A 14,281-nucleotide genomic window follows, 5' to 3' on the forward strand; every position below is an offset into this window, starting at 1 on the left:
CCCTCCACCTTCTCGCCTTTCTCTATTTTGACATCCACACGCCATGTCACAGTAATCCCGTTCTTTCACCTCCAGCCGGCATGTGAACCAGTTTTCCTTACCGCGCTCCCGACCTGTCTTCCGTTTCCCATGCTCACTCAGAGCTCCTCCACCTCGCATGGTTACCACTGCTCTCCTCCCTCCCTGCTTTCTCATATCTCCGCTCCCCAGCAAGCCTCCAGCCCCTTGGGGTCGGGGATCGTTTCCTTCTCCTCTGATCTGCAGCAGCGGGAAGCCTGTCAGATTAATGCTAAACTTGCATTGGTTCCCACCGTAAGACGCTAGCCCACCCCCCCCCCTATTTGTCTATATAACTCAACATCCCCCTACCACATACAAGTACACGTTCACGCTCCATTGTCTAGAGTGGCATCTGCTTTTAATGGCGCCCATCTGAGCGCTGGCGTGGTCCCTGCGTCGAGACACCGGCCAGTGCTAATCGCAGAGACACATGTCCCGTTGATGCTGGCTGCCACAGCGAGCTGCAAAGAAAGACACCAGCACAGTGTGACTTTGCATTTTTCATTACTTCCTCTGCCCCAGAAACTTTTGGTTCATGGCCTTGTGATCATATATGCACACATAGTCATTATCAACAGTAATAGGTTCATAAGCCCTGACTGTACTTGGGCCTGTGTGTGTGTGTGTGTGTGTGTGTGTGTGTGTGTGAGAGTGTGTACAGTGGGGGAACCATGCTGAGAGAGGAGCTCAGGACTGATGTGTTATTCATGTGCAGGGGAAACTCACATCAAGGGAAAATGTGCTTATTTTAATTAAGGATGGAGGAGGCCTCCTCTTCTTGTGACGGCCGACAGCAAATGTTATGCTCACACATTCACACACACGTCCTGTGGATTCCATTTGTGCCGTATAAAGTTGGACTCATCGCTCCTATCATAGGCTTAATCTGACATTGTTCTCACTTTAGGCCTTTAGATGGAAACAAAAATGATTTCCCTCTATTCTTACGAGGACATTTGAGCATTGCTCACACACTTAAAAAGGGAATGCTGATGAGCTGCCAGGCCATCTTTTTAATATAGCCCCGTCTCAAATAACAATAACAATCGATAGCAAAATCCAATCATAATCTGAAGCCCTTTATGTGATTTATGATTTTTGTTACAATCCAGAAAAAAAGAACAACTACGGCGAGTACAGCAGATCACATTTAAACCAGGAAGTAAAACAGGAAGGATAACCCAAAACAACACAAATAAAACTTGCAATAAAGCGACATCATCCGTAAAAAGCTTCCACTTTGCATCACGCTCTGTCACTGTATAACACACACAGAAGCACCAGCACCAACACGAGTGCGTGCCGGTTCATTTCTCCAGCCTACTTGAGTGTCTGTGTGTGTTTCTGTGCGCATTGCACATTATGAATAATAAGCTGAACGAGACATCATTTTCCAGGCTATTGGGCAGACTAATCCCAGCCTCACATTTTGCTGACTGTAATTGTTTTGGATACATTTGATTCACCCACTGCTCACATTCCTTTTGTTTCTGTTGCAGCTTGCTGCCTTGTGAGCAAAGCGTTCGGAAACGGAGAGACGGAACGCGGCGCAGAGGTAAATCAACATAATGAAAGCAGGAAGTGGCTCCCCTGGGAAGAGTATCCGAATGACAGACATCTCAACGACTCCATCACGAGCAACGCCGTTGTTCCAGATGGACGACGTTCGGCTTAAAGCAACAATTTGCTCGCGATGTGTAGAACACTTGAACTTTTCAGCATTATTAGATTAGATGATTAGATGGAACCTAAGTAGTCCCCATGGGGGAACTGGGCTTTGTTGCAGCATCAGAGAGGAGGATCTACATAACAATTAAACAAATACAAAGTGGTGCAGATAATACTACATGCAATTTGTACAACAGAGCATAGTGGCTCAAAGATTCCTTTGTGGATTTGCAATGGACATAGAGGGATGGAGCAGTAGCTATTAAAAGGATGTCGATGTAAGGAAAAGGAAAAGTAGAGGCATAGCAGGAGAGGCACGCCTGACCGGAGTGAAACATGTATAGTGGAAGTGGGTAAAGCCGCACAAATTCATATATTGTTATATAACAATTGCTCAAATGAGTATGTGAAAGAAAATGGTCACCTGACAGCACCGTTTCTCTCAGTTTAATGGAGTGTTTTCGTCTCTTTCAGCTCATTATTTAGTTTTTAAGGCCAATTAAGGCCATGTATTGTATTAATATAATAACTTTATTTGGTGATAATATGTCTGAGTTGTGTTTTCAGCCGGTTCTGATGCCCCCAAGTGGCCATGCAGCTTCATTGTTCATGGGACCAAAGTGACTTGGATGCTGGATAATCATCAGACCTCTCTGCCAACAGTTTCCATGTGGACTCTCGGTCGGTGAGGGATGTGCATAGTCAGAGTAACGCCGTGAAGAATCCCTACACTTGAACTTGTTTTCATGGTGTGCTGAAAATAGTAGAGTACTTTTGTAATTCAGAACAGTAACAAGCACGAATCCTTCATCTGACACAGTGAGTTTGTCTTGAGTTGACAGTGCGGATTATCCGGAGTAGCCAGGTGCAGCGGAAGAAACTCATTTTGTCCAATGCCATATTTCAATGCTGAGAGCATCACAAATTCCATTCACCTCCATTGCATTGGGGCGGAGGCAAATTAAACCAAACGCATCTGCATGGAGAGATACCACTGCAGCTAAGAAGCAAAGAAATAAAAGTCTGTTTAAATTGGTTTACAAGAGGAAAGGGGAGCCTTGAAAGGTTCTTTTGCTTTTATATTTGCTGGAGGCAAACAAAATATCAACAAAATAGTAAATGGAGGAGAAACACTCAACATAATGTTTGCAGGATCTGTAGCAACATTCTTCAACAGATACAAATCTGACAATTGCTCAACAATTGTATCTTGAAATTGTCAATATCTGCCTCCGCAGGTACACAGAATAATAACATTTTCTTCTGTTTTAATGAGATATTCTTCAAGCTAGCACTTGTATGTCCTCAATAATAAGTGCAGCTCTGTCAAAGTGTTTGTCTGTCTTTCCTGCCAAACTTGGCAAAAAGGTAATTATGTCTTCTTTGCAATTATAGATAACAGCTATAAGAGAAATACCCTTACTGTGAAAGCTGCATACAGATTAACTGTATAGTTAAGGCAGACAGTGGATGCTCCCATTTTAAGGAAAGTATTTAGAAAATGAAGAAAGAAACAGAAATTATTCCTCCAATGTGAAACAGTGGATGGATGGAGGCGTAGCAGAGCGACATTTGTTTTCTTGCCAATACGCTGGTTTAGCAGACCCGCCACTCACCAATGGAGCTGATTCACTCATGAATGGAGATATTCCATTGTGAACATGTTCAATACTTACCTTTGAGATAGTACCAATAAAAAAAACGTCTCCTCTTTGGCTCAATTTACTGCTTCCAATCTCCAACTTCTCTGCAGGTACTTGACTAATGAGTCCAGGATTATAACGAAAGCTGCGAAGCTTTTCTTTTCTTTTCCTCTTCGCTTCTCCAAAGAAAGAAAATTCCGCTTTTACCTGTAGAAGCTCTGATAGTGCCATCTACATTTTTCACCGCTAATGCCGGTTGTCCACTGGGTCGCTGGACTATGGAAGCCCATTTCCACCCCTCCCACCCACACTTAACTTAACCCACCTTCTCGCTTCTTGTATTAGTTATTATATCACGTAACTTTCAGTGACATTATTATACCAATCAATTATCAATAACGGTCACTTGATTTACTACGTCACTTGGTGTCCTACGTCACTTGCTCTGAACAAAAGCAAAAACATCGACCTTCAAACTATCCGTGGTTTGCAGAAACATGCAGTGCCAATATGTCTTCCTGCTGACTGCACTGTTAAAGCCTTATAATGTTAAACATACTCACAAATACATCCATCCCTCCCCCTCCTACTCCCAGCCTTGAATTTAGCTCCAGGCGTCTGCGTGTCAATCAATGCGAAATTCAGGTTTTGTTGTAGAAAAGGAAGCATTCAGAAGGGGACTCATTAGAGGTGTGAAAACAGACTGGAAGACGGGAGGAATAAGAAAGGTATAGTGAATGAGATGGATGACCTAGGATGAAGCCCCGATGTGACTGGAAAACATGTTGTGTGACAGCTTTGATTAAGATGCTTGCGGGCTAATCCGCTGCCTCTACGTATCTTACTCTCTGACTCTCACACGAGCATAAACTAGCAGGTGGACCAATGGTGGAATGCATCGAGGACAATGTGAAAGGAAGCAATCAAAAACAGGATGTGATGTTTGTTCATGACCCGAGCCAAGGACGGACAATCTCAGCCACCAAATCAAAATCAACACTAATCTGTGGCAGCCCCACAGTTACATTTTGGTGGATATTTTATTTACTGAAAGTAATATTCTTTTTTTCTATTTAAAGCTACTGTGAGGAACTTTCATTGTGTGTTGCTTTGGCGGTCCCTGTGGACAAAAGCGGTAGTGATTCCAAGCACCAGATTCCCTTTAGAAAAAGTCTTATTTTACTGCAGCGGGCTCTGACAGTCTGCCCCGTAAAGTCCTGGTTCTGGTTCTCCCGTGCCTCCCTCTCCTCCAACAGGCCTAGCAATACGGCCTGGACCTCCAGCAGCGTGGTGTCGGTGTTGGCACCCAGCGGAGACCGGCAGAGCAGGAGGAGGAGCTGCTGAGCCCTCCACCTTCTGCCGGACCTTCCAAATGCAGGTTGAAGGCGGGCTGGTCGCCGGAGGCTCGTCCGAGCTGAAGACGTTTCTACAAGACCTGCATTTTTTTGTCATATTTTGTCAGAATTGGACCGAGTGGCACAGATGCCAAGCCTTAAGTATAACTGGAAAGAAATCGGCAATCTTCTCGCTGACGGTCTTGTTTGCTTATGTAGGTCATAAAGAGGCATCAGGATTACATTGAGACTGTTTCATGAACAGTTAAAGGTTCATTGTAGTACTTTTAAATACATGTCTGGAAGAACCAGAGCGGGAAAACAAAAAGTGAAGCTGCCAGCGCTGAGATTAGCAAACTGCTGACGAACTCTTCTGCTCCGTTTCTAAAACTCTTCTGCTCAGTGTCTGCCCCATAGGAGCTGGATCCAGGGTCAAAGCCATCTATAAGAGGTTTGACAAGCGCCCCAAGTCCTTGCAACAGATGGACTATGAGCGGGAAGAGGGACTTCTAAAAAACAAGGAATCTTCTCCACAAGTTGCGTCCTTGAGTTAAAATAGACTACAGTGTGTGCGTTCAGGGTCATAAAAGAACCCGTGTGGCTCACTGATGTGTTTTTCAACACTGACGGAGCTCAACTGCACAGAGGAATAAGATACATCAGGATTTCGGCTACACAGCCAATACTTGTACCTCAAAGCCCGGGATTGTGTGATAACCAGGAGGGCTGGTACCAAACGTGATTAAACAGAACTAGATTTGACAGGAGAATAAATGAAAGCATTCATTTTGGATTCCATTATGCGCTCAGTGCAGAGGCAGAAAACGCATTCATTCCCAGCGATGGAGCCAACTTTGCCTCGCCGTAACCGACTTTCTCCAGCTCGAATTTCTTTTGGCCTAATTGCCGCCAGTGGCTAAATCCTACACATTTGCATCGATCTCCTTTGAAGAGAGATGCAGATGAGCTTAACGAGTGTGCTAATTATGCTCGCTCAGCGTGGGGAGCCGGCTGAAACCGCAACTTTGTGTGTGTGTGTGTGTGTGTGTGTGTGTGTGTATGCATATTTGAGATTAAATGCTCGTGCATGCTCGAGTTTGTTTTTGTACGCATGCAAAAATGCTGGGTACAAACAACCTGACATCCAGCAGAGAGAGAGAGAGACTTAGTTTCAATATCATTCAGTGGATTAATGAGTCCAATGTGCTTTCATTGTGTTGTGCGGAGCTGCACGTGCAGAAACAACCTGCCACGCTAGCAACAAAAGAAGAAGAAAATGGAACTGCTTTGCTGAAAACATCCACAAAACAATATTTTTCATTGCAGACATGAGAATGGAGACAAATACTATTGTGTGTGTGTGTGTATGTGTGTGTGTGTGTGTGTGTGTATGAGTGTGTGTGCACCTGGGGCTGTCTTAGTCCAGTGTATGTGCCGCTCTGCCAGTCAGTGTAATGGCAATGACTGGTGTTGTCTCCCCTAGCACACAATAGCCTGGACGCCCAGACAAAATGTCACTCGACAGGCCCGTCTCCTCCATCGCTCTCTCTCTCTCGCTCTCTCTCTCTCTCTCAACCTCCCTCCCTCTCCCCCTCATTCTTCCCTTCTTCGCTGAAAGGGAGAGCCGGAGCATGAAAAGCCGTGACACAGGGGCACAATACGTACGTTTGCGACTAAACATCTCGGGAGACATGAAAGTGCCCTAACGGATAGATAATTGGCTCCTCAAAGCAAGCCGGAGACAGTGAGGGGCTGCAACCCGTCAAAACACATCAAGGTAAATTGAGAATTTCAGAAATGTTGGGTTCTTTTTTTAAAAATCCGACGGAGGACGGGAGCAAGCCGGCCAGCGGGCAAAGCTTTCGGCACACGAGGATATTTCATAACTGGCAGGACGGAGCCGGCCTGTTTTTTATTTTGGCTGTTCCCCCCCCGTCGCATTTGCACTCCGAGACATTAGAGCATGTGACAGTGGGGGAGACGGATGACACTTCTGACATTCCCAACAGTATGACCATGCATGGTTCCCATTGCAGAACACATCACTCAGAGTCTATCACGGTCCTTTAAATAAGGACAACTGTGAGGCCTCGCCGAGGTGTTCCCATCGGTCTTGTTACCTGCTAACGACAAACAAAGCACAATGTTTGTTTTTATGCCGACTAGACCGGCTGCTTCCACTTTACCTGCCATGCATTAAAATTCCCTTATAGAACAAAGACGCACTGCCACCAGATATACCTTAACAACATAGTTAACAAGAATTGGAAATTGGATTTTGAAAACAACCCTGGGCGGTAGGCCTACATTAAGCTGAAAGAAAAGTGAGATACACTTGTTTTAAAATGTGGACATGGATTCCTCGGAAGGTATCTTTCTCTGTCATCCTCACACCCCTCCATTGTCATCCTCACCACAAAGAAAAGGTGGCACCAGGATGAAATACAGCAGCTGTCATGTAAACGTGCAGGTTGCTAGACAAGCCACCGGTTCCAATTTGGAAGGAGGCGCTCGCTCGATACCCTCGTTTTAAAGCGAGTAATGTTCTGCTTGTCGGCCGCTTGACTGTTTTTCGCCAGAGCCGAATGTTTTCCTCGGACGGCAGCTCGATCGCAACAAGACAAGCCCGGGAGGGGGGGGGGGGGGTCAAACAATCTCAGGGGATCGCACACATACATGCACAGGCCTCTATTCAAACACACCAAGGTTTGTGGACGGGTGAAGGAGTCGCCGGAGAGGAGAGGCGAGGCGGGTGGGCTGGCTGGCTGAAGTGAGATGGATGTTGACTCTTGGAAGGAACCTCGCGGCACACGGCTGCTGGGACTTGGGAGATAATTTGCTGCTTGTTCGTGACAACAAGCTGTAAAGCCATACTTCATTGTTGCCCTTGCTGTCCCATCTGCCATCGGCCAGAATGAAAATGACCTGTGTGTGTGTGTGTGTGTGTGTGCAAGTGGATTTCGATTGGAGTGTGTGCACAGTAAGCAAGCGTCCTTTTGCACACAACCCAACATGCGGAAAGGGCTCCCCAGACATCATGCCAAGGGAAAGTCCACGCGCACGCAAACACAAGCACCCACTGGCCACAGGTTTGGTTCGGGAGTTGATGATGAGGGCCTGCGACTCACGGGGCTTATTTTTAATTAGCTACATGGTCATCAAGATGTGTTAATTGTATGCATTGTGTTAACGCTGTGTCAAAGTCAGCTAAGGACGAGACTCGACGGAAACTGTGGTCTAGCGGCTCTCCGGTAATGCAGTGTGACCCTGAGTAATTTCAATATGATAATTGGAAGAAGTCCCCCACGCCCCCGCCACACACACACACACACACACACACACACGCACACACGCACGCACGCACGCACACACGCCAACTCTGGACAAACTTTGGCAGATTAGAAAGCGATACAGCACCCCCTTTTGGTGGGCTCTCTGCAGGGATCAGTGTGTTTTCATCAAAGGGGTTACATCAACATGAGTCCCCAACACCTCTGCAGAGAAAATCCCCAGTGTTTAAATTGCAGTGATGGCCAAATTGCAAAGTGCTGGACACTAATGCACCGTTCGCACCGCTGAGCCTATCATTCAGTGTTATGTGGCAATTTGGTGCATGCGCCGATGCTGAAAAAAAGCGGCGCATTAAAGACCCGTTCTAACGCCACGAACCCCTCTGTGGAGAGATATTAATTATTCATACAAAAGCAGCACAAGAGTACAATTCAGCCCTGCCATGAATAATGCATTTCAGATGTGAAACCTTAAACAAAGCAAAGGTAAAAACAAATAAAGATAAAATAAACTGTCGGATTTTCTTTTTCCATTTGAGAACTAGAGGTGACTGAATAACACTGAGTATGAGCCTTTTTTTCTGCTCTCCAAGATTGGCCGTGATGGCACCTGATTCAACACACAAAAACAGAATTAAATCATTATTATTTATTTTGTACTTGTATCCTGGTTGCACAGTGCATCCCTGCAATATCAAATGAAAGCATTGAAAGTCAGAAGTGACCAGTGGGTCGAGACATGATAAAGGCCACATAGCCTAAGTACGAAGCCTGAGGTATCACTAGACTGCTGAAGTGTCATGTCAGGTCTATTTGGTAGAGTTATGACGTTTGCCCGTGGGCTGAAACTGTAGCATGGCATACGCCATTTTGGTTCAAGCCTCCACACACGGATAACGGATGTGCCTGGCAGCCAGGAACCTTTGGCTCGAGCGCAGCCGCGTCTCTATGTGATGCTGCCTTCACGGACTCACCGGAATGTTGTAATTAGCACAACATGCGAATGACTCACCAAAAAAGTTGTGGGTAAACTCAAATATTCTTTGTAGGCCGTCTGATACATGAATTTCTTTTTTTACTTGCTGTTTGCAGATACATAATTTGGAAATGAAATAAACAATTGAGCCATGGAAACGTCCGTGAGCAAAATAATAGACTTACAAATTACACAATTGAGGTACATACAGAGAGAGAGAGAGAGAGAGAGAGAGAGAGAGAGAGAGAGAGAGAGAGAGAGAGAGGAGAGAGGGCAAGGACCATGTTCCGTAATCCCTGATTTCAGAGGAAGGAATTTATCAGACGACAGTGAAGGCACCATTTCCGTCAGTCTTCCGCTTGTCGAATACACACGCGCCTGCGAAACATGACTGCGTCTGTTGTTGTCCGAAGGTTGGCGGCTCTGTCGGGGGCTTCTGCAGTGGCAGCAGGGGCATACGGGGCTCACGGTAGGAAGTCTACGTTAGCTTACAGTCCACGCTCATTCACGAGTCTCTAAGTGTCGTTACACAGTCCGGAAAACACTGCCAAGCCAGCGCTTACCACTCCAGCCCCCGTCCCCAAAAATGCCAATTCTAGATTGTCTTCTGTACCGACGCAGCTGCGTGACGCGAAAAGAACAGACACCGGCTGTGTTTATGTGTCTCGGGCTGATGATTCATTCGGCATCCAAAAGACACACCAAGCAGCGCGTTGTTTTAGTCAAATATACAATTGTGCAATCAAGGTGACCCGCTCCCACTGTGGGACGTGGTTCGTGTCAAGGACAACACATCAAGTCACGGACCCTCCTTTAATAAGATGTCGCTTTACGGACTTCCATCTGATCATATTTTGTTTGTTAGATATTAATATCAGAATTCTATAGCTGTCAACTGAAGCTGAGAAGATGACTGGTCATAATAGTCCCTCCTATGATCACTTCTATGGTGAATTAAATAGTCCAAATTAAATACCGGTATTCGACATTTTTCTGGAACTCCTGCAAGGACCCCTGGGGGTCCCTGGACCCCGTGTTGAGAACCACTGGTATAAACTGACGCAAAGCTTCAAGCCCTTAAGGGCTTCGTGAGCCATTAAGAATAATTAACAAAATAGCGCGTGGGGAACAGAAGGGAACCTTAGAGGGAAGTCGGTTGTTCGTCATTACAGTTATCATTAAGTGTCATATTTAATTCATATCACATATATGGTCATTTTCTGCTCCATGTGTCTCTCTTTAGGTTTCAAAAACAGCGACCCTGATGACTACCAGAGAGTGGTATGTGTGTAGCAGGCCTACTGTGATGCATAACTGTGATATCACATTATTTTGTTCTTCAAACTTCAGAGATCATGATCTTGATTATGCAGTTTTGCTTTTAGTTTGGTGCTCAATTAAAAATGTTTTTTTACTCAAGTGCCTGTAAGTTTTTCCAAACATGATAATGTGGAAACTTTCTGACCGTGAAAGACATTGAAAAGGGTTTTAAAAAATCTCTTTAAGAATAGACACATCTTTAGTCGTACAAGAGACTTTTACACTATAACAACTTTAAGGGTAACTTCTGTATCTTCAACCTGGACCCTATTTTCACATGTTGTGTCAAAATAAGTTGTCCCCATTAGTCACTTTGACAGAAAAACAGGGAAATAAGGTTGTAAAAATACCTAAGTTACCCTTTAAATACTGCCTTGTAGTCCATTTACACTGTACAGCAGTAGCCCTGGACTAGCCTTTCCAGGCAGAATGCTTCTGAACGCTCTGTGTCTCTGTGTGTTTGCCTCTCCAGCTGTTTGAAACCGCCAACAAGTACCATTTCTACCACAGCCTGGCCCTGCTGGGTGCTGCCCACTCTGGCAAACCCGCTGTGGTGAGTATGGGAGCCTTTAATACCACAAAGGGGACTTGAGCGTCCCCTTTTAAAATGGAACGAGTGTGACGGTGTAATTCTGCCATTACCCGTCTGACCCGACTCCCCAGCTAACAGCTGGCAAAGGAGCAGTGAAGTCGTTGTTTTCTTGTGTGTCCTGGCTTCATCACATTATGACTCATGGAATCCCCAGCACACGCCAAGTATGTGCAGTGTAAAGGTTATCTTAAGCACAAGAGATGGGATTGAAAATCAACAAAGTGAAAAGGAGACGCACGCCAGATTAGCTGTGATCCATGTGGGGGGGCCAAACCAATCAGGATCCGGTGGCTGTCACATTGACTCCAGGCTCGGTGTTTCCTGTGGGACATCAGATACTTCCCTTCTCCAATTGAGAATGAGCTATTCTTATAACGACCACTACTTCTGTCTAATAGTGTTTAGGTTAAGTTTGACGAGTCTCACATCTGTCTCCCTCGATACAGGCTGGTACGCTCCTGATAGCGGGCATGGGGATGTTCTGTGGCTCCCTGTACCACCAGGCCATGACGGGGGACCCTGGTCTTCGCAAGGTGGCGCCCATGGGGGGCATGGCTATGATCGCCGGCTGGCTGGCCCTGATTCTCTGAGCCGCGACAGTTCGAGTCCCTTCCACGGGGGGGGGGGGGGGGCCACCACGTGACACAAAAAACTGTCAGGCTGTTAATGGACGAACTGGAGAGCTTGTGAGAGTTATGTCACCCGGCTAAGCCACGCCCTGTCCCGGGTGGTGGGTGTCAGCGGGAGATAAGAGTCACAACAGGATTATCACTCTCCTGCCATTGCGGTCTGTTTCTGATTGGTGTCACTGCGTTAACACGGACAGGCAAGAGCATGACGTAACATTTTGAATGTCATGTCTACTGGGAATGAAACAGTAGTGTATCTTGTCGTTTCTTTGTTTTTACCATATTGTAGTAAGTGCATTTATATAGCATAGGTATTGCAAATACAGTGAAGATGAAGAAATAAATGTGAAGTATTTAAAAATGAAATAAATATTGTTTTCCTACATGTTCTTGGGTTTGCACATTTGTCCACACTAGTGCAGTCCCCACTAAGGTTCATACAGACACAGACTCCTTCTATTTTAGTTCGATGGATGAGTTTCATTCATAGTCCCCAGAAGGTGAACCCCACTAACGTCTGCTTTCAGTCAGTGCCACCACAAGGTTGATTTAAGACTAAATACTTGCAAAACTTTGCTTTTAGTGCTTGTTAGCGCGCCAATACTCTAAAATGGTGACCGTGGTAAGCGTAGACCTGCTCAGCATGCTGAGGTTAACGTTTGATGCAGACTTAGCCAGCTGCCCTGACTGGCCAAGTTCAGGTCTGTTTTGTGTTCCTCCTGGAACAGGCTCCATACACACATTTACTCGTAAGCTGCTCAAACTAAGGTAGACATGTTGTCATACAGACATGAACAACTCCAAGCTTCATTGTATTTATTAGGTCATTTAGATTTTAAAGTGTTGCAAAATCCAAGCAGTTCGTAAACGGTTAAAAAACGAGAGGATGTTTCCAAAAGCAAAACAGAAACATGGGACTTTCACTTTTCTCTATATGAGCTCACGTCGCCGCTGTTGGATCCCTGTGTTACGATCCCTACATGAGGGTTATTAAAAGTTCCGACAGCTTTGATTCTGCTGCAGAGAGGGAAGTTCGTCCCAAAGCTTGCTGCTGTTTTTCACACCCTACAGGCCTAGACCTTCAAGAAGGATGCTTCACTCAGCTGTGAGTGGCAGGGTTTGGGGACCGGGTGAGAACTGGGCCTTAAAAAAAAGTATGTTCTACCTATTTTTTACATTTATATATATATATGTATATCATTGTTCATTTCAGTTCTTTCCCTTGCAGTTAGCATATGCAGACAGACAAAGGTTTGTACTACCCACACAGTCCTCTGCAGGCCCCCTCCAGTGCTGGTTTTGGGTACATGCATACATCAAAGCCTCCCAGCTGGGTTTACAGCTGTTGCAATACCGAAATGCAAACTAATCCCAAGTGACTCAGGCCAATGCGAGTGGAACACGGCTCCTCAGTGTGTGGTTTTCAGCAGACGGCGGATTCAGCACCTATAGCAGCCAATGTTAAATCATCTCTCTCGCAGTGCTGAATGTCTTCACAGCCACAAGCGATTGATCCTCTTAAGTGTCAGGACACAAAGGAGTTCATTACCCATGGCCTCTCTTTAGCCGGGGCCGAGTTCCAACCACTCCGCATTCAAATTGAAAGTGAAATCCATTGAAACACTCATTTGCCTCCCTGACTGTATAGGCCCACCAATGGGGACCTTTAGAAAATAGCTGTATAAATCTTCGGGTCAATTGCTCGGCACATGAGCCGAGGCTCTGCGCAGAAGAGAAGGCGCTATTGACTGAACACATTGCCAATGTGCTCTTGATCACGACTCATAAAACCCTCGTTAGAATTAAACAGCTAATGGGAAGCATTCTGCTATTCCAGGACCAAGCAATCGGGCAGCAAAGAAAGCTCCGACTCCCCAGTCACATATGTCTGACTCACAACTGTTAGGTTTATGGGAGACACATGACTGCAAGTTACAGGGCGCACAGCCTATTTTAAAGTGCCAACGTCAACTTTTCGGCTACGCGTTAAATACTTGAGGGTGAAAATCATGTGATTCAGCGACACATTCTTATTTTAGGGCTATATATTTCTCTCCTGCAGCTGACAGTCAGTGGATCATGTTGCTGTTAAAATCCAGCCGGATCACGATGTTCCGCATTTAATGTGTGATCACACGAGAGGAGGAGAAATAGAAAGTGAGACACTTGCGTCTGCATTAGTCTCCTTTACAGTAACTTTCAAAGCTATTCAGCCCTCTGTGTAGCGCTTATCTTAGCATCGCTTCTTTTCTACTCAGTTTACAGAGTAAAGTAGATTCAACGTGGCTGTTGTTGAACAAGACCCTCTAATTTCAAAGTGAGAAAATATCTCTACAAATATATATATGTGTTTCACCCTCTCTAAATGAGCAATTAGTATGTTGCTACATTCATTTTACCATCTATCCTCGGGATAGCCGTGCTAATCTATTGGGGGGAATGTAACATAATTAAGTTCAGCAATGAAGTTCAGTATAGTGTGACAAAACAATCCCAACTCAAGATCCACTTACTCACATTTTTTGAGCTGCAACCTCAAAAAAAAACATGGACTTCACAAGTAAATCCTCATCAAAACAGCTACCGAGCTCGCAATTAAAAAGAATAACCAAAATCAACAGCAATAATTCAACATTTGACTTGTGTTGCGTTATGTGCTGGACTGTTTGTTTTTTCGAGCAGTTGCCAGACAGCCATCACAGACCTCCGGAAGTTAATAAGCCAAGAAATAGTCTAAAGCCAGATTGTCATGTTGCAAATGATTGATTT

The 14,281-nt window shown here is 45.3% G+C and overlaps 1 protein-coding gene across 1 annotated transcript; it reads left to right on the plus strand.

Moving 5' to 3' along the window:
* The first annotated feature begins 9,310 nt into the window (after positions 1-9,310).
* On the plus strand, positions 9,311-11,889 carry tmem256 (transmembrane protein 256). The gene is made up of 4 exons (XM_079184346.1): positions 9,311-9,440; positions 10,215-10,252; positions 10,764-10,844; positions 11,330-11,889. The coding sequence occupies exons 1-4, from the start codon at positions 9,359-9,361 to the stop codon at positions 11,471-11,473; spliced, it is 345 nt and encodes a 114-aa protein (XP_079040472.1). The 5' UTR covers positions 9,311-9,358; the 3' UTR covers positions 11,474-11,889.
* The last annotated feature ends 2,392 nt before the right edge of the window (positions 11,890-14,281 follow it).

The sequence above is a fragment of the Pholis gunnellus genome, assembly GCF_910591455.1.
Source record: "Pholis gunnellus genome assembly, chromosome: 23".
NCBI lineage: Eukaryota > Metazoa > Chordata > Actinopteri > Perciformes > Pholidae > Pholis > Pholis gunnellus.